Here is a 26050-nt window from a genome sequence, read left to right on the forward strand (position 1 = left end):
GGTGTTTTTTACTTCCACTGTTTTATTTTTACTATTAGTTTCCTATCACTGTTCTTTTCAGAAAAGTTTTAAGCCATCTTATTTGCTTATTCTTCCGGATGAATTTTAAAAGCACTTCATGACTCAAGAATTCCACTCTTGCAAAATAAACAAATGTCTCAGAATTTAATTGGATTTGTGTTAAATATATGCGTTCATTAGTTTAGGAAGATTAGACACCTCTAACTTCAGCTTCGTGAAGGTGTTCCCCTCTTCCGAGAACACGTTGCATGTGCTTGGATATGTCTGTTGGTCACAGTGGTTGCTCACTGGTTTATTATATTTTATTTATTTTATTTTATTTATTTATTTTGAGACGGAGTCTCACTCTGTCACCAGGCTGGAGTGCAATGCCACAATCTTGGCTCACTGCAGCCTCTGCTTCCCGGGTTCAATCGATTCTCCTGCCTCAGCCTCCCGAGTAGCTGGGATTACAGGTGTATGCCACCACGCCCAGCTAATTTTTTGTATTTTTCATAGAGACAGGGTTTCACCATGTTGGCCAGGCTGGTCTTGAACTCCTGACCTGAAGTGATCCGCCCACCTCAGCCTCCCAAAGTGCTGGGATTACAGCCCTAAGCCACCGTGCCTGGCCTGTTGTTGCCTCTTAATCCAGTAGTTCTTTTGTTGATTCTTTTGGCTTTCCTAAGCAGACAGTTGTATCATCTGCCCTTCTTTTCTAATCGCTTGCGATATGTGCATCTGTGTTTACAGGTGAGCTTGTGCTCTAGGGGTCTTTTGTATGATCTTAAGAGATTTTATTACCAGACATTGATGGGCTTTTTGACACTGAGATTCCCTGAGCTGTCAACAGCTCAGTGGACTCTTGTCTTCCTCTCCTGCTAGCTGGGCACTGACCTCCCTGTGGGTCCCCCAGCAAAGCTGGCACTCTGCCTGAACATTCTGCCTTGCTTAAGTAGGTTCACGTTTGGGCAAACACCCAGTACCCAGAGGCGTGTGAGACACTGGAGTACCCAGAGGCGTGTGAGACACTGGAGTACCCAGAGGCGTGTGAGACACTGGGGTACCCAGAGGCGTGTGAGACACTGGTGTACCCAGAGGCGTGTGAGACACTGGAGTACCCAGAGGTGTGTGAGACACTGGTGTACCCAGAGGCGTGTGAGACACTGGAGCCCTGTGTTCTGCTCAAGGGGATGAATGAGCTGAATGAGCCTTTACTCCAGGGTGTGAGGGTATCACATTGGTAAACATACTTAGACTCTTAAAGTCATTCTGGAATCCCTGCAGAATCCAGAAAGCATTCTGCCCAAGAATATTATAATTTTTGCTTATTTCTAAGTAGTGCATACAGAGCTGATCACTTTGCCTTAATGACTACATTTTAATTTCATTTGTTTGTGAACTGTTTTACATTACATTACAGATTAAGTTTAATATATATTTTCATTGTGCTATTTTATGTCAGGAAGAAGGGACCCTAAAACCAGTGAAAATAGTCTTTCCCCTGAAAAAGAACATAACTCTTCCTACTGTAAAGCTAAGAAGGAACATAGCATGAAACAGCTCGGTAAGCTCAGTGAACCACAGTGGAGGCTGTGAGTGAATGATGACAGTTGAAACCTTTACTGCCTGGTCCTTTGCTTCTACTTGGTCATTGAACATGTGGAAGTCTGCGGGGGTGGTTGACATAGGTGTGGCCCTCCTTGACCTGGGGCCTGAGCTCTAGAACACTGCCTTCTGGCCAGAGTGGAGAGGGGGCAGAGGGACATGTTGGCCCCATGCAGCGCTGCCCCTGGCCAGGTGAGGATTTCCTACCCTGAGTCAATCACAGGCTTCAATTGTCCATTTGAGTTTTCTTTCAATGATTCTGCAGACATTTATGATAATAAAGAGAACACAGGGGTACATATGTGCATGTTAGTTTGTGATGAATCTTCAAGGAAAATGAAGCCAAGAGGAGCAGGGATGAGGGGCGGGAGCAGGGAAGGCCTCTCCGAGGGAGGACATCTGGACAGAGAGCTGACTTGGGTGAAGGAGGACATGCAGGTGTGTGAGTGGTGAGGCGGGTGGAGAGAGGAACAGCGATAGGGTAAAGGACTGGGCCAGGAAGCAGGGCCTGGAGCTGCCGGTCCCAGAGCTGCTGGTCCCGGTCCATAGCAGCTGTGTGGTTTACAGTGAGTGCACACAGAAGTTCTTGAAGAGTTTTAAGCAGCACAGAGGCAAGATTTGACTTAGGTTTTAGAACTCCTTCTTTTAAAACTGTGGCATGGCAGGAGTAGAGGCTGCAGAGCAGTGAGAAGGGGCCGTGGCATCTGGATGAGAGGAGGTGAGGGTTGGGACCAGAGTGCCAGCGCTGAGAGCGGGTTGGGTTTACTGTGCTGATGGGTGGGGTGCCACTTGTTTCAATGGAAAGGAATCAAAGATGAGATTCATTCTGGGGGGGTCTGGGCTCCTAGGGGGTGGCCTGGCCTTTATTGACATGGAAGGTTCTGGGAGACGCTGGTTGGTGGAATGGGTGGCAGTGTTAGGAATTCTGTGTTGGACAACAAATTTGAGATGGCTGTGGACCAACCAAGTAGAAACATCTAGTAGACAGCTGGATGTATTGACTTGGAGATCAGGAGAGAGCTGGAGAAACTGAAGGGAAAAACAAAAAATGGAGAGTTCTAGCATACAAGTGGTGTTTACAGACATGGACCTTTGTGCAGTAATGGGTCCAGGGGCGTGTGTAGGTAGGAAAGGGCGTGGTGAGCTCTGGAGCCTGCTGTGGTCCCCCAGGTCAGAAGAGGAGGAGGAGGAGGAGGAGGAGAAGCAGGAAGAGGAGGAGGAGGAGGAGAAGCAGGAAGAGGAGGAGGAGGAGGAAGAGGAGGAGGAGGAGGAGGAGGAGGAGGAGGAGGGAGGATCATCCTTGCAAAGGAAACAGAAGGCCAACAAGTTGGAGGAAAACTTGGAGAGGAAGAAAGTGTTAGGGAAGGAGAGGGGGTTTCTTGTCAAGCTCTAATGAGGGGAGTCATGTGGAGGCTGAGAATTGACCATTTAGTTGACAAGACAGTTTGCTGGTGACCTTGGTGTAACCCTTATAAATCCCAACTAAAACAACCAAACACAAAATCTTTTATAATATTTTAATCTGTTGCTAACTATTTTATGTCAGGAAGGAAGGAGGATAATATTTCAGCTAAAATTTTAGACTCCGTAGTATCTGGAATAAATAATGAGCCAAATCAGGAAACGACAACTTCAGAAATAGGTAAGAAAAATATATTCTTTAGTTTAAATTCCTCATCACTTTATTGTGAATGGTTTTATCTCAATGTAGTTATACATTGTTAAAAAATTATTCTAACTACTTTCATGTTCATGAGACTTTTTCTGATATACTGAAGATTGGACATAACTTGAGGTTTTATTTGCTTTAATATGCTAAGTTATATGATAACTTTATTAACTCAGCTTTAAGTTAATTATATGGCTTCCTATACATAGATTATTTTTACACTTCAGTCAAAATGCTTTCTTAATCTTGCTGTTGGGATCTCACAGTGGTGTGGGTGATGACACAGAGAAACGGTTTTTATGTCTTCATGCTGCTCTGCTTTATTCTACTCAGAAAATGCTGGTAGTAGAGGTGTTTAAAGTGCTTGTTAGGCACATTGGGAAGCTGGCCTGTCACAGCCAATCACATTCAGGCCAGCGTGTGATGGGCGTGCCCAGCCCTCACCCTGCTGCCTCAGAGGGGATGGTCCTTGGTTCAGTATCAGTAATTACCGTCATCTGTGACTTCAGACGGAATTCTTCAGAAATATTAGAATTCTCCAGTGGCACTTTAGGAAAAAATAGTGTAAAATTAGACTTTAGGGGAAGAGGAAATTTTTGCTGGCCGAACTTGCCTTATATCTGTCTGACTTTTACAAATTCTGAAGTGTAGCTGGAATACCGATGAGCACATCCTTCTTTCTCCGTGTGCGTTCCCCTCCGAGCTGGCGTTTCCAGGAGTGGGCGTGCTTGGTACAGCTGCAGTGTGAAAGATGACCTGTGGTTATTTTATTCCAAGTGGGGTGACTATATGGGAGTTGCCTGGGTCTTCAGTAGCATGGGATGGTGGAGTAAACGGTGACCGAGCTGGAGCAGGGTGTTTCCACTGAAGAGAGCCCCTGCCACGCGGGCATGCGTGTTACCGTTCAGCCACATCTTTGTGATGTATGTTTCCTTTTTGTGGCAGCTTTCCTTATCCCTAGGAGTCTGTGGGGAAACACCCAGGCACACTGCAATCCTGCACTGCAGGAGAGGGCAGCAGGCAGTGGCAAAAGGCTGAGGGGTGGACTCCTGGTAGCCCCCACTCGGCTAGCTAGGACCCCATCTCTGAGGCCACAGGGGCGACTCCCCACCTCCTGCTTACTCACCTCATGGCCTTGAGCCAGCCACATGAGTGGGTTCTCTGAGCCACAGTTTCCTCGTCATAAATGGGCATAAAGATACCTGCCTTGAAGGTGAATGAGGTGTGCATAAAGTGGTGGCTCGTCCCAGGCATGCCACGGTCTAACCCACTTTATCACGGATCACCTCAGCTGAACTGCCAGCCCCAAATCAGGGCGAGACAGCGCTCATCCTGAGACGGGCAATGAATTGAGAACAAATTGAAAGCATTCTCCAGACAGGTAGTGACGACTTTATAGGTAATATCGACAAGTGTGAAGATAACACAAGCCTAGGCAGTAAGAAGCACAAACTGCAAACGTGATTTCTGGGTTGAGCTTTTTGCAGAGATTGGGATGGAACCTGATGCCACCTGCCGGGGAGCAGAGTCTCCCGCTGTCCTGGGGTGGTGGTGTGGGGGTGGGTGGTGGTGCAGGGGATTGGGAACAGCGGCCAGGAGCAGAGCCTGGGCTCTGGAGAGACTCCCGCTCCCTCCTCTTTCTCCTCCCCCAACCCTTGCCCTGCTCCCCTGGGGTCCTGCCACAACAGGGGCCTGGGGGTCTCTGTCCTCACAGTTGCAGGTGTTATCTTGCACTGGCCATGGTTTAACATTTGGAATTCAGAGTTTGTTGGCAGTTGTTACAGTTCCTTAATTTCTTCATTGGAGGTGAACCCTGGTGCACTGCCATTGGGTCTGATTAACAAGCCGGTCCTCACACTACCTTTCCTTCTTAGTGTTTCAAGGAAAAGTTCATGTTGTCAAAGCTGGCCTTTGCTGCACTGGCTGACCCGGCCCTTGTGAGCCCTGTGCCCGTAGCCTGGGTCATCATCAGAGAATTTGTGTGTTTTATTGTTATTTTGGTTTTTTGGGTGGATTAAAGAGTTCAACAAGGAATTTATCCATTTCTTTTTCAAAACATGAACAAATTTCTTCCTGTACTCCAGTCGTTAGGCAAGCTGTAAGGCATGCTTTGTTCACTTTACAATTGTGTGACGGTTCCAAGTTTTTCTGGAACATTAAGCCATGTCTTTATTTTGCTTAGTTTCCCTCATTTCATTTTTGCTTACTTGTCTGTTTTTATTGTGAAAAATATGGAAAAGTAGAAAGAATAGTACAACTAATGCCCATATACCTTTCACCCAGATTCACTAGTTCTAACATTTTTGCCATTTTGCTTAGTGTACAGTTATGCATGTGTGTGTATATATATATATTTTTTAGGGACAGAGTCTCACTCTGTTGCCCAGGCTGGGGTACAGTGGCGTGATCTCAGCTCACTGCAAGCTCCATTTCCCAAGTTCAAGTGATTCTTCTGCTTCAGCCTCCTGAGTAGCTGGGACTACAGGTGTGTGCCACCATACCTGGCTTCTTATGTGTATTTTTGAGACAGGGCTTTGCTCTGTCACTCAGCCTGGAGTGCAGTGGTATGATTATAGCTCACTGCAGTCTTGAACTCCTGGGCTCAAGTGATTCTCCCGTCTCAGCCTCTTGACTGGCTGGGACTACAGGCATGTGTGACCATGCCAAGCTAATTTTTTTTTTTTTTTTTTTTTTTTTTTTGTAGAGAGGGCATCTCACTTTGTTGCCTAGGCTGGTTTGAACTCCTGGGCTCAAGTGATCCTCAAAGGATCACTTTCACCTCAAACTCCCAAAGTGCTGGGATTACAGGCATAAGCCACCATACCCAGCATCTAGTTACATATTTTAATGAACTGTTTCAAAGTATGTTAAAAAACATCCTAGCACTTTATCGCTACATACTTCGACATGCAGCTTTATAAAAAGTACATTTTCCTATATAGCCAGAAAAGTATTGTCTAACTGAACTCAGTTATTGCTTCCTAATAGCACCTAAAACCCAAGCCATATTCTGATTGTCCCAGAAATGTTTTTCTATTCTTTTTCTTTTTTTTTTTTTTAAACACTGACCATTTGATCACATTTAACTTAGTGTAGCTAAATTTTGCACAGAACACTGGCAGAATGATGGACCTCCTTCAGTTGTATTTGTGGGCTGTATATCTGCTTAGTTTCAGTTAATAGTGACTGATAGGGACCGGCCCCTCCCAGCTGGGCACAGTGCTCCTGGCTTTATGCACAAGATCTCATTTGACTCAGGATGGCTGCGTGAGGTGGGGCAAACTGTGACTCAGGAAGGCTGAGGGACCTGACCAAAGCATAGCCCGTGGAGAGAGGAAGCGCCAGTGTTCCACCCTAGGGCATCTTGAGCCAGGGCTCACATTCTCACCTACAAGATTCATTGGTTACCAGGTAGCTCCAGACAACAGATTGTGTTTATGCGGTGACTCTTTTTTAAATTTTTATTTTGCCAATTCATAGTCATTTTTATTTTATTTCTTTTTTGAGATGGAGGCTCACTCTGTTGCAAGGTTGAAATGCAGTGGCGCAATCTTGGCTCACTGCAACCTCCGCCTCCCGGGTTCAAGGGATTCTCATGTCTCAGTCTCCTGAGTAGCTGGGATTGCAGGTGTGTGCCACTAGGTCCAGCTAATTTTTGTGTTTTCAGTAGAAATGGGATTTCACCATGTTGACCAGGCTGGTCTCGAACTCCTGACCTCAGGTGATCCACCTGTCTGGGCCTCCCAAAGTGCTGGGATTACAGGTGTGAGCCACCGCTCCTGGCCATCATTTTCATTTTATAAGTGCATTATTTATTTGTTTAAAACTATTATTTGACAAATTGGCTAGTCTCTTCTCCGTGATTAAGAATTGATTCTACAGTGTGGTATCATTAGTGAGCGTATAGTCTGTTTTCATGTTCTTTCTCTCGGTGTGAACTTGGGGTTTAGTAAAGCTTACATAAGAATACCACTAGGACTTTGAAAAGGTAAAATTGTGAAAGTGTCATTGGTCGCTGAATTACAGAATGAAGATAGTGCATTTATAATTTGCTTATTGTGATGGTGGGTATGGTAGAATATGGAAAATATTTGACACTTTGAAATCAAGTACACAACTTAAAATTATTAGAGTGTTTTCTTCTGAAGTTGATCATCTACAACTGCCAAGCTTATGTTTATTTTTAGATTTTTTTTTTTTGTTAAGAACTTAATATTTCATGTTTATTCTCTGGTTAGCCTGTATAAAATATAAATAACTATTTGAACCGGCCTAAGTCAGCATCATTTTCACAGATTCATAAAAATGTCTTTGCAAAATTATATGTCATCTATTTTATGTAGTTCTATTACATTATAAATAAAACAGTTATATGGTAGTTAATGTCAGGTTGATTCTGATGTAAGCTGTTTTGAATAGTTTTAAGAATTATTAGATTGGGTTTCAGGAAAGGGAACATTTTGCCAATTTTATTTTTGTCTCCCAGTTTCTTTTTGGAGTGGTAGGTCCTCTGACTGTGGGCTGCTTTTCCAGCTCTGGGCCCTGCTGTAATGTAGAACCTATTCTTCTGGCCCCTCATCTGGGCCCCCTATCTTTCTTTCTTTTTTTTTTTTTTTTTTTTTTGAGACAGAGTCCAGCTCTGTCATCGGGCTGGAGGGCAGTGGTGCCATCTCGGCTCACTGCAACCCCTGCTTCCCGGGTCCAAGAGATTCTCCTGCCTCAGCCTCCCAAGTAGCTGGAACTACAGGGGCGTGCCACCACACCCGGCTAATTTTTGTATTTTTAGTAGAGATGGGGTTTCACCATGCTGGCCAGGATGGTTTTGCTCTCTTGACCTCGTGATCCGCCCGCCTCAGCCTCCCAAAGTGCTGGGATTACAGGTGTGAGCCACCATACCGGCCTCCTACCCTTTTTCTTTTTCTTTTTTTTTTTTTTCCCAGATGGGATCTCACTCTTAAATGCAGGCTGGAGAGCAGTGGCACAATCATGGCTCACTGCAGCCTCGACCTCCTGGGCTCACGCGATTCTCCTGCCTCAGTCTCCTGGGTAGCTGGGACTATAGGCACCTGCCACCACGCCTAGCTAATTTTTGTAGAGATGAGGTTTCGTCAGGTTGCCCAGGCTCGTGCCTGCCTTGGCCTCCCAAAGTGTTGGGACTACAGGCATGAGCCACTGCACTTGGCCTCTTTTTTTTTTTTTTTTTTTCAAGATAGGGTCTTACTCTTTTCCCTGGACTGGAGTACAGTGGTGTGATCATAGCTTACTGCAGCCTCGAATTCCTGGACTCAAGTGATCCTCCCATCTCAGCCTCCTGCGTAGCTAACTACAGGTGTGTGTAACCACGCCTGGGTAGTTTTTAAAATTTTATATTTTTTGTGGAGACGAGGTCTCCCTATGTTACCTAGGTTGTCTTTACTCCTGGGCTCAAGTGATCCTCCCACCTAGGCCTCCCAGATTGCGGGGATTATAGGTGTAAGCCACTGTGCCCAGCCTGTTTTTGTTTTTCACAGCAAAAATATTTTCTCAGGTATTTGGTATTTTTTCTATCTTCATAAACTTTGGAACATCAGTCAGTAATTAGTCGACAAGTATGTGAAAGTTTTCAGTATGGCCAGGACTGTGCACTGTGTCCAAAATATTTTTCTTTTCTTCCTGTGTTTCTGAAACAGCCGCCTACTTGCAGCCTCTCACCTACTGGGTCTGGCTGTAGTAGGGAGGTGAGTGGAAACTGGCAGTGTCAGGTAGTTCCAGAAATGGGGGGCGAGGGCAGTCTGCTCCTCCTGGCCTGAATAGACCCAGGATCCACTCACAGTCTGGGGTGTCCTTTCCCTTTCACCCCAGAGCCGCCCATGGGGGAGGAACATTCTGGATGCATGTTTTCTGAAAGCTGCCTTTAGTCAGTCCTTTGTAAACTTGCAGTGTGGGAAAACATAGATAAGTGAGTGTGCTCTATGTTAACGAAGCTGCTGATCACCGGCCCTTTGGTGTACAGTCTTAATGACTAATTTTAAACTGTTTTATGTCAGGAACAAAAGAAGCTAATATTAAGTCAACTAGTATTTCAGATGATAATTCAGCTTGTCTGCGGTGTGAGAATACTGAGCCCGACCCCGCAGAGAAGCAGAAAGGTAAGAACGGTTCCGTTTCGCCCTTTCCTGGCGAGAGGAGGTGGCATGGTTCATCACTTGGGGGGTGTCATGAGTGGTCCCTGGAAAGTTTCGGGGTCACTACTTGGAGAGCCCCACCGGCCAAGAGGTGTACCCTCCAGACTTCATGGTCACAGTGCTGTGCCCACCGTGATTTTTCCATCACTTTCTTTGAGTGTTGAATTATACCTCAGTGAGACTTTACTTTCACCATAAATTTTCTCAGCCTTAAAAAAAACTTTGGTAAACTAGCCATTCAATATTTGTGTTTTGAGGCGTTGGAGTTCCTAACAGGCCTGCAAGAGTGTCAGTGCCCAGGTAACCAAGGCTTGTGCAGGTGGCAGCAGCAGGGTGGGGTGTGGCCAGACGAGGGCTGATATTTGTTGATTCGTCAAACAGAAAATTATCTGTTGAAGGCCTACTACATGTCAGCCCTGAGCCTGGGAGTGCATGAGCCAGTGAAGTCAGGCTGGCCTTCTGCCTTCCTGGTGCAGATGAGGCTCGAAGATCCACCAAAACCATTTGATGAAGTAGCATTCTGGGACGGGGGGGCCTTGGTTCGTGAGGGTGGCCCAGAGAGCCTGCAGGGCAGAAGGGACTGCATAAACCAAGATCCCAGCTGGGATGCGACTGCAGCAGGGCTGGCTCAGCCCAGAGGAAGTGCCAGAGCCACGTCCCTGTGCCAGCTTATGGAGTTTAACCTTTATTGGAAGAGCAGCGGGAGGCTAATTATATCTTTAGGAGGAACAGTATAATGATATTTAGATTTTAAAGACTGGCCATGTTAATTAGGGAGGGTTAAAGATTGTCCAGAGAAGAGGGAGAGACCTGGACTGTGGAGGAGCCCTGGGAAGGGAGAAGTGGTGGGATTCCAGGGCTGCTGGCATGTGATGGGGGAGCCGGCCTGGAGTATAGGGGGAGGGCCCAGGTTAGAGAGGAGCTGTGAGAGTTGCTGGCGCTGGGTGATGGCGGGAGCCTGGGTGGGGACTCGGTCACCTGGGACGAGATTGTGAGGGCAGGAGCTGGCAGAGTGCTGGCGCTGTAGAAGCACAGGCCTCGGGGAGGATGGTGTGGGCCATGTGGCAGGTGCCTTTGGTTCTGGGTGACGGGGACTGGAAGTATCCATTGAAAGGTAGAGAGTTGACTGTGCTGACTTTCCTTCGGGGTATCGGCCTTGTGGCTGAATAACCACACCTCTCAGGAACCTGTCTGAGTGCTGTGTGAACCCAGGGCCTGTCCTGAACACCCTGGTGTTTTGAAGAAAGAGCCGGGGGTTTGAAACTGTGTCTGCTGCCTGCCCCCAAGTTGTACGAGGACACTCAGTGCTGGTTTCTGCTAAGCACACGCTCCAGGCCGCACAGCCATGAGGAGAAGATCTTCTGTCACCTGCTCTTGGTCCCCAGCAGTCCCATCCCAGGGTTGAGCTGAGTCCTCCACCCGCATTGGGTGCAGCACCCAAAGTGCTGGGGTCTCTGAAACTGCTTCTAGTGGCACTATCTGAACCACATTCTCCAGGACCCTGCTAACCACTGTGCCCTGCAGTCCCCTAGGCCCTGGCGGGTGCCAGGCTGCCCCCTGTGCTGTGGCACTTTGTGGGGTGTGACCTCTGGAGGCTCCCAGGCCCATATTAATAGGGTCCTCTAGTGCCTCCTGGTTCCCCTTGATCCACAAGCTCGGCCCCCTCTCTCCCTGCCCGAGCCACCCTCTTAGGGCAGCATTTATGAGCTCGTGACTGTTATGCTCACAGAAAGTCCTCCTGTGAATAAACGAGCTGGAGGTGTCTATGCAGCGCTCCTCACTCTGCGCCGTGTGGACCCTCAGAATAACCCAGGCTGATGTCTCGAGGCTGCATGAACTGTTCCTGTCTGGGGTGGGGCCATGCTAAACAAGTGGCTGCATCAGGCCCTGCTGCCTCCCTTCTGCCCGTAGAGTGTCCTGAGTTGTCATGTGAAGCCATGCGCTTTCCGCTCCTCTGCAAATGCGTTTGTGCATCTTAAGAGTGTGAAACAGAGATTTCCCACCTGTGGTTTTGAATCCACCCCACCCCTGTGGTGCCACTGCTCATTTACTTTGACTGTTTAGGTCACATTTGTCCCCAAGACACAGCACTTGAAGAAAAAGGATCCTGGGTGAAGGTGCAGAGGTGGCCCTGTGTTGAGCTGGAAGAGTTTCTTCTGCTTTCAGGAGCCGATGGAAAAATACTTTCCAATCATGTCTATAAGATGGGCTGTTGTTGGCTGTCTCCCAGTCTGTGGAACGGCCTGGGATTTGGTTGGCCAGGTTCAGGCTGTTGCGTGGTTCCCTCACATTTGGATGTGCTTTTTCTGTGGCTCTGGCTTTGTTGATTCTTGTCTCATGAACTTGTTTACTTCCTCTCTCCGGTGTGCTTTCTCCACACCCCTGTGTCCTGTTTCTATATAGTACCATTTTATGATGCACAGTTTGTTTGCTCTTTGTTTTTCTATTTTTGAAAATAAAACAAAATGGCAATGGGGACATTAGAAAAGCGGCTATGAGGAAATGATCTTTTTTTCTTAACAGACATCCAAAATTATGTACAATGTGTTTTTTCTCTAATTCTGTTCTCATCATTTACTATATTGAGGTTGACTTACACAAAAACTAATTTTCTGATGTGCTTTTTTTTTAGGTGACTCCGCCAGTGATGCAGGTGAGGAATGGCCTTAGATACCTATGTGTCATATCAATTGTATGCATGTGTGTGAATGTAAATGTGGACTCTCAGATTCTTGCTTTATAAAGTGCATTAGTGAAAGTAACTTATTTTATGGAAAAAGATCTTAACTACCCTTATTTATTTATTTATTTATTGAGATGGAGTTTCACTCTTGTTGCTCAGGCTGGGGTGCAATGGTGCAATCTTGGCTCACTGCAACCTCCACCTCCCGGGTTCAAGCGATTCTCCTGCCTCAGCCTCCCAAGTAGCTGGGATTACAGGCATGCACCACCATGCCTGGCTAATTGTGTATTTTTAGTAGAGACGGGGTTTCTCCATCTTGGTCAGATTGGTCTGGAACTCCCGACCTCAGGTGATCCGCCCACCTCGGCCTCCCAAAGTGCTGGGATTATAGGCGTGAGCCACCATGCCCGGCGAACTACCCTAATTTAATTTGAGATTTAATTTATATCTTTTAAATTTGAAAAGAATACATTTCAGATTTTTTTTCCCCAGAATATAAAGTATATTTCTAATATTCAAATTCTGACTATTTTCTGAAGTGTTAATTCCTTTTACTTTAAATACTGGAGTAAACTTGTCTTAATAGTTTGGGCCTTGTTATTTACTGATTAATTCTTTTCATCAAAATGAAGAAAACTTTGTTCAGATTATAAACATAATATGGTACATACCAATGTAGAAAAATTTAAAAATGCCAAAAAAAGAACAAAAATTAAAAGCACTGGTAATTCTACTGCTTATAACATAAACGAATATTCTTCTAGAACCCTGTATATATATGCATATGCATATAATTGTTAGATATATTACTGTCCTGGATTGTTACACAAAAGGGGGCTAGCATGTGACTGTACCATAATTTACTTTGTGACTGACTGTCAGTATCATCAGTGGTGATGGGTGAGCATCTTGACATGTGTCCATTTCTCCTCTTGGGCTGTATTTCCTGTAAGCGCTGAGTTGATCGGCCTGCCTTTTGAATTTTATTTCTGAAGTAGTTGAACCAGTTTGTATTCCCTGGGTTGGAGTGTGCCCGTTTTCCCAAATCTTCACCAAGTTTAGGTATCAGACATTGGTTTTCTCTTCATCAACATGATTGATGGAAAAATTGCTCATTTGTATTTGCAATTACAAATGTATTTGATTGCAAATAACTGCAAATACAAATGCAAATAGTATTTTCAAATAGTTATTGGTGTGTTTTTTCCTTTGTGAATTGCTAATTGATTGTCATTTGTTTAGAAGGAGACGTTGGACCTGCTGGCCAAGATAAGTCTGATGTGTCAGAGACTCCAGAAATTCCTAATGAGCTTTCATCCCACATCAGGTCTGTGTGCTTTGAATCCCTTTCCCTCAGCAGAGTGATCACACCTAGGACGCTGCTGTGCTTCTCTTTCTGCCTGTTGCTGTTCATTTAGTGCTTGAGCTAACTTATGAGGAATTACTTGTACAAAAAATACGAGAATATCAGTTTTCTGTACCGGAGTCATATCACTATATGCAGAATATTTTGGAGATTTAGGGGAATTCAAAATTATAGCTGAATTATGTGATGTTTTGATTAATGATAGTTGTTGATATTTTGAAATTACTGAAAATACAAGTTGAAAGACGGACACTTTTGGTTGGTTGGGTTCCCGGGACGTTCCTGCTCTTCTGCAGAGTAGTGCGTCCTAACTAGCACATTGATTATGGCCTGGAGATGAGTGTTAACATTCACCTGGGCTTTCTTTTTCCACTTGGAAATGTATAAGCCTTTCATACTCCTTTTTTGGTTTTCCAATATTTGGGTTTAGAAGAATTCCTCGGCCTGGGAGTGCAAGACCAGCCCCTCCCCGGGTCAAACGGCAAGACAGTGCAGAGGCGTTACCAACAGATAGGTAAGACTGGCTCCGCAGGGCGGTTCTCCAGCGGGCACAGTGCCTCCGATGAGAGATCGGGGAGGGATGCAGCACATGGTGCTGGAAACATGCTATTGAGGAACAAAAGATGAGGGTAGGCCCTCGCCTCACACCGTAGGCCAACAGACATGTGAGATGGATGAAAGAGAAAAACCATGCATACATGCACAATTAAATCTTCACATCTGCGGGGAAATGTTGGGCTGCGTTTCTCTGACCCCTAGATTGAAGACTTTCTAAGCATGAAAACAGTAGAGGAATTAGGAAAAAATAGGGGAAAAGTTAGGGGCTTAATTGCACAAAAATTAAAAATAGAAGGTGATCAAAATGTTATAAGCAGGCTGGGCCTGGTGACTCACACCTATAATCCCAACATTTTGGGAATCCAAGGCAGGCAGATCGCTTGAGGTCAGGAGTTTGAGACCAGCCTGGCCAATGTGGTGAAACCCCCGTCTCTACTAAAAATACAAAAGTTAGCCGGGCGTTGTGGGGTGTGCCTGTAGTCCCAGCTACTCAGGAGGCTGAGGCAGGAGAATCGCTTGAACCCGGGAGGTGGAGGTTACAATGAGCTGAGATTGCACTGCTGTACTCCAGCCTGGGCGACAGAGTGAGACTATCTCAAAAAAAGAAGTCATAAGCAATATAAAGACAAAGAACAGACAGGATGGACCAGAGTGGGTTTCAGATCAAATAAGAGGCAGGAATTGGAGGCAGGAGGAGTAGATGTATTTTTCTAGGAGTTTTGCCACAAAGGGAAGTGAAGGAATAAGACTAGAAAGTGGGAAAGGTGGTGTCAAGGGGAATTACGATTTTTCTGATGATGGGAATGATCCAGTGGAGAGGGGAAATTGATGACGTAGGCGACGTGAGACAGGGATTTGGTGGAGCAGAGTCCCGGCGTGGGTGTAGGAACTGGTGTGGAGGTGGAGTCGGCACATGGTGTGGTGCAGATTCTTAAGGTGATTTTCTGGTACTTATTTTTCTCATGAGCCGTAAGAGGGTCTGGGGGAAGAAGAATGTCAGAGGAAAGAGGGGCTGGGTGAAGTCGCTGTGCACGAGAGTGGGCTAGTGAAGAGACTAGAGCGGAGGTTTTCCTCTAGGTTGTCCCCTTTGGGGACATTGGGCCATGATTTGGAGACATTTTCTGGTGTTCTGACGAGGGGGAGGGATTAGGGCAGGGCTGTTGCTGAACCTCCTGCAATGCACAGGACGGTCTCCACCACAAAGGAGGATGGGCTGCCTGTCCATGGTGCCTGGGCAGAGGCCGTGGCTGACAACTGACTTCAGGGCAGCATCTGGCAGACTTGGACATAAAGAGACAGGAGATGGTGTGGTGGAGCCTGTTCTGCAGCCGCAGTTGGCTACACCTGCAGGCATGGGTGCACAGGCTGGATTAAACAGGGCTCAACTGTGCCAAGCAAGTGCACCAGAGAGAGGAGGGAAGGAGTTGGAGTATGTGGAAGCACCATGGTCATGACCAATGTGGGATTTATGCCAGTGAATGAGGGAAGAGCCCTCGGGGTGAAGGTCAGGAGGAGGCAGTAGGATTGAGAGGCTGAAGGTGCTGGACAGGTGGAAGGATTGTTGGAGTCAGGTCCTAGGGCCATGAGCTAGGAAGATGGGTGGTGGTAAAGGCGTGGGGCACTGGATTGGAGATTGGGGCTTGCTGTTAGTGGTCGTGACAGGGTGACCTTGGGAGTGGGTGTCGAGTGTGGGAGGTGGGATCATCCCAGGAGGGTTCAGGGACCCAAGGCCAGGATCTGGGAAGGATCATTTCTCAGTACTTGAAATCACAAGTTAAGACAGGAGCAGCGTTGGCGAGAGTGGCAGGTCCAGGAGGACCGGGTGGGACCAGGGGTTGGCAGCTGATGGCAGCAATGATGGGGTCGAGGGCGACAGGATTTAAAGTTGGCAGTTTCTAGGGAGAATAATCTGGAAGCCACAGCAAGCAAAAGGAAATTACTGACCTTCCCTCTGGGCCTGTGACAGGAGGCCTGTGGGAGGAGCAGCAGCTGCAGCTGAGGGCTGTGGGGAAGCCGTGTCCTGGAGAGCAAGGCGGGACAGAGAGCAGCTGCCAATCAGGGCAGGCACAGGGGCGCAGGTGTCGGGGGGGGGGGGGGCCACGTGGGCCACAGTGAGGGTGTGCTGGGAGCGCGGTAGATGAGGGACGGGAGCGCAGGCTTCTTGCGGTACTGACAGAGCAGCGGGTGCGAAGTGAGGTTGGTCCTGGCGGAGCCACACAGATGGTTGTTGAGTGTCTCGAGGACCCAGCTGAGGAAGTCGAGCATACTTGAGGCAATGGGTGTTATTTTAAGAACTCGTTCCCAAGTGTCTAGATTCCCTCTGGACCTTGTGCGTGGCGCTGAAGCAAGGGAGGGTTTTGGGGTGTGTGTGTGTGTATGCGTGTGTGTGTATGCGTGTGTGTATGCGTGTGTGTGTATGCGTGTGTGTATATGTATGCGTGTGCGTGTGTGCATGTGTGTGCGCGTGTGTGCGTGTGTGTGTATGTGTGTGCGTGTGTGTGCGTGTGTGCATGTGTGTGTGTGTGCGCGTGTGTATGCGTGTGAGTATGCGTGTATGTGCATGTGTGTGTATGCGCGTGTGTGCGTGTGTGTGTGTATGCGTGTGTGTGTGTATGCGTGTGCACACATGCAGCACTATGATAACGCAGCAGGGGAGTTAGGTGATTGCTTAAAGCACGAGTGTATAGGGAAGAAACAAAGGCAGGAGGGGCCATCGAGGAGCCTGTAGAGTGTTTGGGTCTGGGGCTCACATTTGTACAGAGTGAGCTGACACTGGCCTGAGTGAGAAGTGAGGCAGCTCTAGGTGGGGCAGTTCTAGTGGGTGGCCCTGGAGAGCACGAGAGAGCCCTTGGGTGAAGGATGTCACCAAGGAGGACAAGGTGTGGGGCTGGAGGGCCAGGCTGTTGGACTTGCCCGGAATGATGATGGGACCTGGGTGGAGAGAGCAGTGTGTACGTGGTGCTGGGTGGGACATAGGGCAGCCACCGTGACTAGGAGTTGAATGAGGGGCCTCCAGCTGGGTGTGTGAAGAGAGGTCTGGGGTCACCCCTGGTCAGTGGGACCCCAGTGTGGCCCCTGCCCTGAGGTTTGTGACCCAGGGCAGTAAGTGCCTCCAGGTAGAAAGCAGCAGGTGAAGGGCTGGTGTCACTGAGAGCGTGTTCAGTGGGGAGGCGGAGGCCCTGAGGGTCTTTGTCCAGTAGAGGGCATGGTGAGGCTGTGGGGGGTGGGAGGCCAGGTGTGGACCAGGAGGCCTGGGCAGTACAGGGATGTGGGGAAGCTGGGTGGGGGTGGAGGACGAGGCTCACAGGGACTCAGGCCTGGAGGGGCAGCACAGGGATGTGGGGAAACTGGGTGGGGAGGGAGGGCAAGGCTCACAGGGACTCAGGCCTGGAGGGCTTGCAGAGGACACTGCAGACAGTCCGTCTTAGCTTCAGTGGGTAGCTTGAGATGCTGTTCTAGAGATGGTTGGTGATTAGATTCCTCTCTGCTGACCTGTGACACAGTTTCAGATGCCTGGGATTGATGAAAACGTGTGACTGATAGAGCATTTCTAATTTAATCTAATTTCTTTTTATTTAGATCAGGGAGTGGTAAAACCGTCTCAAATGTGATTGTAGAGTCGCACAATTCTGAAAATGAAGAGGATGAACAATTTGTGGTGGAAGCTGCCCCTCAGCTCTCTGAAATGTCAGAAATTGAAATGGTTAGTTAACCGAAATGTGGTGTTTTTTTAATAACAATGTTTTACCTACATTGAGATTAATATTCTAGCTTTTAGATTTATGTAGACAAAAATGTCCTATAATTTTTCAGTTAGTTTTTTACCTTTGTTAATTTTGTTGTTCCTTTTTTGAGATCCACAGAAGCATGATTTTTAGAATTCAGCAAGCCTGAATCTTCTTTTTTCCCCTTCCTTTCCTGCTCAGGTAACAGCAGTGGAACTAGAAGAAGAGAAGCATGGTGAGTCCTGGGCACGAGTGTGCACGCGTGTCCATGTGTGTGCGCTTACGCACCTTCTCCACGTGTTCCTGGAAAGGATCCAGTGCAAGGGACTGTTGTGTGCCAGGTTCTGGTCTGGGTCACACTGGCGGGGTCACACTGGCGGTACATAGGACGCTGCGGGCATGGATTCCTCTAAGGCGATGGCTGCTGCTCCCAATCCTTAGAGGAGAGGGCGGGCACTGTTGGAAGCTGGAAACTCACTGGCAACTGTGCTACAGATGATGTCTTGTCTCATCCGTTCGATTAGATTGTGGAAGTAGATGATCTCTGAGGCCCTTCGCAAGTCTAGTTCTGGAATATTATTGTTGGTTTTCTAGCTGGACAACTCAGAAGTGCAAACCCTGCTCCCCACACCAGGGTTTGAGTGTCCTGGAGCACAGTTTCTGCAGAAGAGGCAGGCTGAGTACTTTCCTTTATAGATGTGTTCTCATAATATGACTTTGTTTCCTGGCACCCATCACAGGTGACATATGAGGGCTTGTTGGTTTTGGGTTTTTTTTTTTGGTATCTATATGAAGCCACAATTTTTTTTTTTTTTTGGGGGCGGAGTCTCGCTCGTCACCCAGGCTGGAGTTCAGTGGTGCGATCCCAGCTCACTGCAACCTCTGCCTCCTGGGTTCAAGCGATTCTCGTGCCTCAGCCTCACAAGTAGCTGGGACTATAAGCGTGCACCACTATGCCTGACCAATTTTTGTATTTTGAGTAAAGACAGGATTTCGCTTCGTTGGCCAGGCTGGTGTCCAACTCCTAACCTCAAGTTATCCACCCGCCTTGGCCTCCCAAAGTGCTGGTATTACAGGCATGGGCCACCGTGCCCGGCCTAGTCACGGATTTTTAACATAGTGGATGTGTTTCATTTCAGCCCATCTCAATTTTTCTTATTAATGTTCAGATTGCCCAGTATTTGACCAGGGGAGCCTATTGGAGTTATTTTCTGGGGGCCTTTAGACACAGCCCAGTACACTCTTTAGCTTCCTTGTTTTCTGATACAACAAGGCGTTCTGGCTTGTTTTGTGTACTTCGTGCCCTGTAACTGCCTCATTTCTCCAAGGCACCCGGCCGCTTACTGCTCTGGGTTGCTTCTTGTTTCCAGGCATTTTCACTGCAAAAGCAGGGATATACTATTTTTTTTTTTTTTTTTTTTGAGATGAAGTCTTGCTCTCTTGCCCAGGCTGGAGTGCAGTGGCGCGATCTGGGCTCACTGCAAGCTCTGCCTCCCGGGTTCACGCTATTCTCCTATCTCAGCCTCCCGAGTAGCTGGGACTACAGGCGCCGGCTACCTTGCCTGGCTAGTTTTTTGTATTTTTTTTAGTAGAGACAGGATTTCATCGTGTTAGCCAGATGGTCTCGATCTCCTGACCTTGTGATCCACCGTCTCGGCCTCCCAAAGTGCTGGGATTATAGGCTTGATCCACCACGCCCGGCCAGGGATATACTTTTTTAAAATAAGAAAGTTTATTCTGACTTCATGATGATATTTTCAGTTCCGATTTAGAATTGTAGGGTTTTGCCTGCATTCTTTGGTTTTATATGTGCATCTCTTCCATCTCATGCCAAAAAGCCTGGCTCCCAGCAACAGCGGCTGTCCCCATGCTTTATGATCCTTCATATGCACACACAGCAATTTTGGAACACCACCACCGGTTTTTAACAACAGTAGGATTACTGGAAATGCTGAAGGATTTTATTTAATTTTTATTTTTTATTTTTATTTATTTATTTATTTTTGAGATGGAATCTCACCCTGTCATCCAGGCTGGAGTGCAGTGGTGTGATCTTGGCTCACTGCAACCTCCACCTCCAGGGTTCAAACAATTCTCCTGCTTCAGCCTCCCAAGTAACTGGGATTACAGGCGGCTACCACCACACCCAGTTTTCTTTTTTCTTTTTGTATTTTTGGTGGAGACGGGGTTTCACCATGTTGGCCAGGTTGGTCTCAAACTCCTGACCTCGCCAGCCCAAGGATTTTTTTTTTTTTTTTGGTAGGTGGGTCTTCCTCTTTGTTGGGTATATCCTATTAGGGATATATAGTCAGTTTCCGTTTTAAAGTTGTGAAACAATTCTTCTCTAGTGGCACATGCTTGCCAATTGGATATCACTAAGTTTATTTCATTTTGCATTCAACCTTTAGGCATTAGTGTTTACCTTTTTTTTTTTTTTTTTTTTTTTGAGACGGAGTCTCGCTCTGTAGCCCAGGCTGGAGTGCAGTGGCCGGATCTCAGCTCACTGCAAGCTCCGCCTCCCGGGTTCACGCCATTCTCCTGCCTCAGCCTCCCGAGTAGCTGGGACTACAGGCGCCCGCCACCTCGCCCGGCTAGTTTTTTGTATTTTTTAGTAGAGACGGGGTTTCACCGTGTTAGCCAGGATGGTCTCGATCTCCTGACCTCGTGATCCGCCCGTGTTGGCCTCCCAAAGTGCTGGGATTACAGGCTTGAGCCACCGCGCCCGGCTAGTGTTTACCTTTTTAATGTAATATAATTCACATGATTTTAAGGTCAGATGTGCAAAACCAGGTATAATCAGAAATGTGGGGCTTTGACCCCTGTCTCCTCTACCCTCTACTCTCCCTGTCTCCTTTACCTTCTACTCTCCCTCTCCCTGTAGGTAACAGTAAAAAATAGGGTTTATGCTTACAGTTGAAAAACAAATAAATAGATACATATGCAAGTGCATGTGTATTTATTGATATCTACACTTATTTCCATCTTGCTCTTCTTTTTAATTTGACAGTAGATGCAGGCATTCATTCTGCAGCAATGCAGAGAAATCATCCTCATTTGTCTTCAGAGCCACATGGTCCTCCACTGTGTGGACGCACCCTCATTGATTCAGTCAGCCTCGAGCTGATGCATGCTTGGGTAAAACACTGCTCCAAAAAACTTCATATGATATTTATCCCATGAGTAAATTCTGAAAGAAATGGAAAAATTCTTGCCCCAATGTAAAAGAAGTCTCAGTACTTAGAAGCATTTCTTAATTGTTATTTCTGTTTGTAATAGATGGCTGTATTTTTGGATGTCAAGCTACATTCCTTCTTAATCTTTGAAAATAGAAAATCTGTTTTATTTCTAAAGCTTTTTACTTTTCAAGGAGCTGATTTCCCTGAAACACTTTGAAATTTGATAATTTCCACTACCAGCTGTCGTGTCACTCTTGTATACTATCTCCTTAACAAATAAAGATTATTTGAAACTGTTTCAGCATAAAAAGAGATAGGATAAAAACTTAGTGTTTTTCTCACCATCCCACCCATTTGGAATAGGTTTTTGGGGTAGAGAATAAACTTTTAACATAAAATCACTGATTTTTCAACAGGTGGACTTGTGAAAAAAATTTTGGAGACGAAGAAAGATTATGAGAAATTGCAGCAGTCACCCAAACCTGGGGAGAAGGTAATGGAATGATTTCCGTAAACACTGGCATTTTAGCAGTCTGTTTCATACATTTACAAACTTACAAATTAGAACATCTTTCAAATATTACCATTATCAATGATGTCTGTTTGCATATTTAAATGCCATTCCTGGCCAGGCATGGTGGCTCACACCTGCAATCCCAGCACTTTGGGAAGCCAGCACAGACAGATTACCTGAGCCCAGGAGTTCGAGACCAGCCTGGGCAACATGGCGAAACCCTGTCTTTACAAAAAATACAAAAATTAGCCGGGTGTGGTGGCACATGTCTGTAGTCCCAGCTACTTGGGGGGCTGAGGCAGGAGAATCGCTTGAACCCAGGAGGTGGAGGTTGTAGTGGATCGATTGTGCCACGGCACTGCAACCTGGGTGACAGAGTGAGACCCTGCCTCAGAAAGAAACAAAAAATGCCATTCCTCCCTCCTCCCAGTTGGGAGGATATAAAGTGTGGGACTCTCTGTGTGGGGCTGCTTCCCTGGCCTGGTATCCAGCCCCGTCTTGGGAGGGGGCAGTGGCTTGCTTGGGGAGCTCAGGAGCCAAGAGCCAAAGGCCTGTTGGGCTCTAACTCCCTGACCCTCCCCTTTTGGCCTTGCCCATCCCTTCTCCCAGGTCCCGTTTGCAGACTGGGAGGCTGGCTGCCTGGCCCTGGCTGATTACAAAGAGACTGGGAATGTTTTTAAGTCTTTTTTTGAAATATGCGTTCTATTGTACCTGGCTCCCTGCAGTCCCCCTCACACATGTGTGATGTGCTTTTGTTGGGACCTGTGGCTTCTTGCCAGCCACTACCCTTTCCTTGGGCACATGACCACTGGGGCGGGCACCTGTGGGCCAGCAGGGTGTGTCTCAAATGCCACAGCCAGGTTTCTCTTATAGTCACTTTAAAGAGGAAGAAGAATTTTTTTTTTCTTTTAAACAGAAGTTTCTTGGATAGTTAGCCTAATAACTCAACAATTTAAAAAAGTTTTATATATAGGTGTGTGTGCACACACGTACACACACATGCACACATATACATATCTTTCCCCAGCTGAATTAATGGTTGTTTTAGATAATTCTGCTTAACATGTCCTAGTTTGTCATGAAGCTAGGGCCTGAAATAGCCAATGAGAACTGTACAATTGAGACTAACAGTAGAGGGAGCCCTTTTAGCAATAATAACTGGAGAATGTCGATAGAGGCTTTGCTGACAGCACCACTATTTGCCTTGCTGAAAGGAGAAATGCCTTCTGCAGTTTCTTTCTCATCGATGGAATGTTAATACATTATAGTTCTTTCTGTATGCATGAGGGGTTGTCCTGGTGTCACTGGTGGTATTTCTGAGACCCAGTCGAAAACCCTGAATGTGTCCCTCCAGGCTCCTAGTGGAGGTCACCTTTGAAGCATCCATTTGTTTAAATTTTGTAGCTATGATTTTTACACAGGCATATTAGGATTGTGTTTCAAAGTATCCCCGGGAGAGTAAATTATTTCAGATTGGTAAATCTTTTGGATTCAGAGGATAAAAGGAAAAATGTCCTTTTTTGGTGAACATCTACTGTTTTGAAAAAAAGTAGGTAGTGAGAACTTCAAAGTCAGGGGTGATGTATGTTACAGTTAGGGGAAAATCAGCAAGTGTCTGTATGATTTTCTTTAGGATATTGATAAACATCAGACTTAAATTTAACTTGTTGGTCTTCTTAAAACATTTTTGTTACTTTTTTTTTTTTGAGATGGAATTTCGCTCTGTCGCCCAGACTGGAGTGCAGTGGCTCAATCTCGGCTCACTGCAAGCTCTGCCTTCCAGGTTCACACCATTCTCCTGCTACATTTTTTTTTTTTTTAAAATAAACAAAAATGTGGTCAGGCGCGGTGGCTTACACCTGTAATCCCAGCACTTTAGGAAGCCAAGGTGGGTGGATTGCTTGAGGCCATGGGTTTGAGATCAGCCTGACCAACATGGCCAATCCCCTTGCTACTAAGAATACAAAAAGTAGCTGGGTATGGTGGTGCACACTTGCAGTCCCAGCTACTCAGGAGGCTGAAGCACGAGAATCACCTGAGCCCAGGAAGCAGAGGTTGCAGTGAGCTGTGATTGCACTGCTGCACTCCAGCCTGGATAACAGAGCAAGACTGTCTCAAAAAAAATCATGTAGGAAGAGCCAAAGTCCTTTTTCCCCCTGCTCCAGTCCCTTCCCTGAGGGCAGTCCCCAGGATGAACTTGGTGTGTATCTCTATTTTGCATGTGCCTCGTGTTGTTTAGTGAGTTTCTAATGTCACCTTAGTGTTGATCCATTATGCAGGTCGCTTTCTTCATGCAGCATTTTTCTCTCTCTCATGTTTTGATACTTGTAGATGTAGTTTATTCATTTTAATTGGAGCCTTATAGTCCATTATTTGCTTATTAATTACTCTATTGATGGACATTTAGGTTTTTCAGCCATTTCCTTTCATAAACAATGCTTCCATGGCTCTTTTCCATGCCTCCTAGCTTTCAAGAGCCAGTGTCTCTTCCAGCAAGAATCAGGTCACTTTCTGTGAAGGGCTGGATAAAAATACTTCAGGCTTTTTGAGCCAGATGGTCTCTTGCAACTATTGAATTCTGCCACTGTCACAGGAATGCAGCCACAGCATTAGACCATGTAAATGAACATGTGTGGCTGTATTCAATAAAACGTACTTTACAAAAACAAGGTCCAGGCTGTGGGCTATAGTTTACTGATTTCAGCTTTGGGGGCTATGCCCAGGCTTAGAAGTGCTGTGCCAGGAAGTACACAGATCTTTAGTTTCACCAGATAGGCCACTTGCCTCCTCAAAGCGGCTGTACCAATTTATCCTCCCAGTAGAATGAACGTCTGTTTCCAAACATCCGTGCCAACAACAGTCAAGATAGTGAACACACTCATCACCCTCCACAGTGTCATGTGCCCTTGGTGAGCCCATCCTCCAGCCCATCTCCATGTTCGCCTTTCCCCACACCCCACCCCCAGCAGCCACTCTGCTCTGGTTCACTGTGCTTTAGTTTGCATTTCCTAGAATTGTGTTTAAATGGAATCATGTGATGTGCACTCTTTTGAGGTTTTTTTTTTGGTCTGGCCATTTTTACTCAGCATAATTATTCTGAGATTTATCCATGTTGTTGCAGCATGTATCCATAGTTTATTTGTTTTTATTGCTGAGTAGTATTCCATTGTATGGATATACCACAGTGTGTTTCATCCATGTATCAGTTGATGAACATTTGAGTTGCTTCTAGTTTGGACTGTTATAAATAAAGCTGCTGTGAACATTCATGTTCACGTCTTTGTGTTGACAGATGCTTTCATTATGTTGTGTCAATACAGTAAAACCCCTCTTATTTGCAGGGGATATGTTCCATGACCCCTAGCAGATGCCTGAGACTGTGGATAGTACCGAACCCTGTATATACCATGTTTTTTCATGATACGTTCTGATGATAAAGTTTACTTTATGAATTAGGTTCAGTAAGAGATGGACAATAACTGATATTAAACAGAACAATTTTAACAGTATGTCAGCATCACTCCATTGTACTTCGGGGCCATTCTTAAATAAAATAAGGGTTACTTTCACACAAGCACTGGGATACTGCCAGCGTCTAGACTGTCTGATAACTGAGAGGGCTACCAAGTGACTAACAGGTGGATGGTGTATACGGTGTGTATATATATTGGACAGAGGGATGACTTCTGTCCTCGGCGGAACTGTGCAAGATTTGATCACACTACTCAGAATGGCATGCAATTGAAAACTTATGAATGAATTGTTTATTTCTGGAATTTTCCATTTAATATTTTCAGACTGCAGGCAACTGAAACTGCAGAAAGTGAAACTATGGATGGGGATAGGATTGTTATACCTAGGAGTGGTACTGCTGAGGCATATGGTAAATGTGTGCTTAACTTTTTAAGAAACTGCCAGACTATAGGGCTGGGTGCTGTGGCTCACACCTGTAATCCCAGCCCTCTGGGAGGCCGGAGTGTGAGGATCACTTGAAGCCAGGATTTTAAGACCAGCTTGTGCAATGTAGGGAGACCCTATCTCTACAAAAAAACAAAAACAAAGATTGCCAAACTGTGTTGCAAAGTGGTTGTATCATTTCGCATTCCTACCAGCAGTGTGTAAGAGTTTCAGTTCCTTCACATCCTCGTCAGCACTAGGTATGGTCAAACTGTAAAATTTTTCAGCCGGGCACGGTGGCTCATACCTGTAATCCCAGCACTTCGGGAGGCTGAGTTGGGCAGATCACGAGGTCAGGAGATTGACCCCATCCTGGCTAGCATGGTGAAACTTTGTCTCTACTAAAAATACAAAAAATTAGCTGGGCATGGTGGCACATGGCTGTCGTCCCAGATACTCAGGAGACTGAGGCAGGAGAATTGCTTGAACCTGGGAGGCAGAGGTTACAGTGAGCTGAGATCACATCACTGTACTCCAGCCTGGGCGACAGAGTGAGATTCTGTCTCAAACAAAAATTTTTTTTCATAGTTGTAATTTGCATTTCCTTAATGGCTAATGATGTTGAATATCTATCCTATGGTTGTATGTATATAATATATAAGCCCTTGGGTCTCATATGTTGTAAATATT

At 46.2% G+C, this 26050-nt stretch overlaps 1 protein-coding gene across 2 annotated transcripts in view; it reads left to right on the forward strand.

Moving 5' to 3' along the window:
• The window catches only part of TRAF3IP1 (TRAF3 interacting protein 1), a 78993-nt gene that overhangs the window by 15044 nt on the left and 37899 nt on the right, over positions 1 to 26050 (forward strand). The window contains exons 8-15 of one of the 2 annotated variants that reach the window (XM_025405551.1): positions 3155 to 3250; positions 9304 to 9405; positions 12074 to 12094; positions 13367 to 13451; positions 13921 to 14004; positions 17628 to 17751; positions 17975 to 18008; positions 21366 to 21442. In XM_025405551.1, the coding sequence (XP_025261336.1) occupies positions 3155 to 3250; positions 9304 to 9405; positions 12074 to 12094; positions 13367 to 13451; positions 13921 to 14004; positions 17628 to 17751; positions 17975 to 18008; positions 21366 to 21442 (623 nt within the window). The remainder of the gene's footprint in view (positions 1 to 3154; positions 3251 to 9303; positions 9406 to 12073; positions 12095 to 13366; positions 13452 to 13920; positions 14005 to 17627; positions 17752 to 17974; positions 18009 to 21365; positions 21443 to 26050) is intronic. The other variant, XM_025405552.1, reaches the window with a different exon arrangement.

This window comes from Theropithecus gelada, chromosome 12 (genome assembly GCF_003255815.1).
Source record: "Theropithecus gelada isolate Dixy chromosome 12, Tgel_1.0, whole genome shotgun sequence".
In the NCBI taxonomy this organism is placed as follows: Eukaryota; Metazoa; Chordata; class Mammalia; order Primates; family Cercopithecidae; genus Theropithecus; species Theropithecus gelada.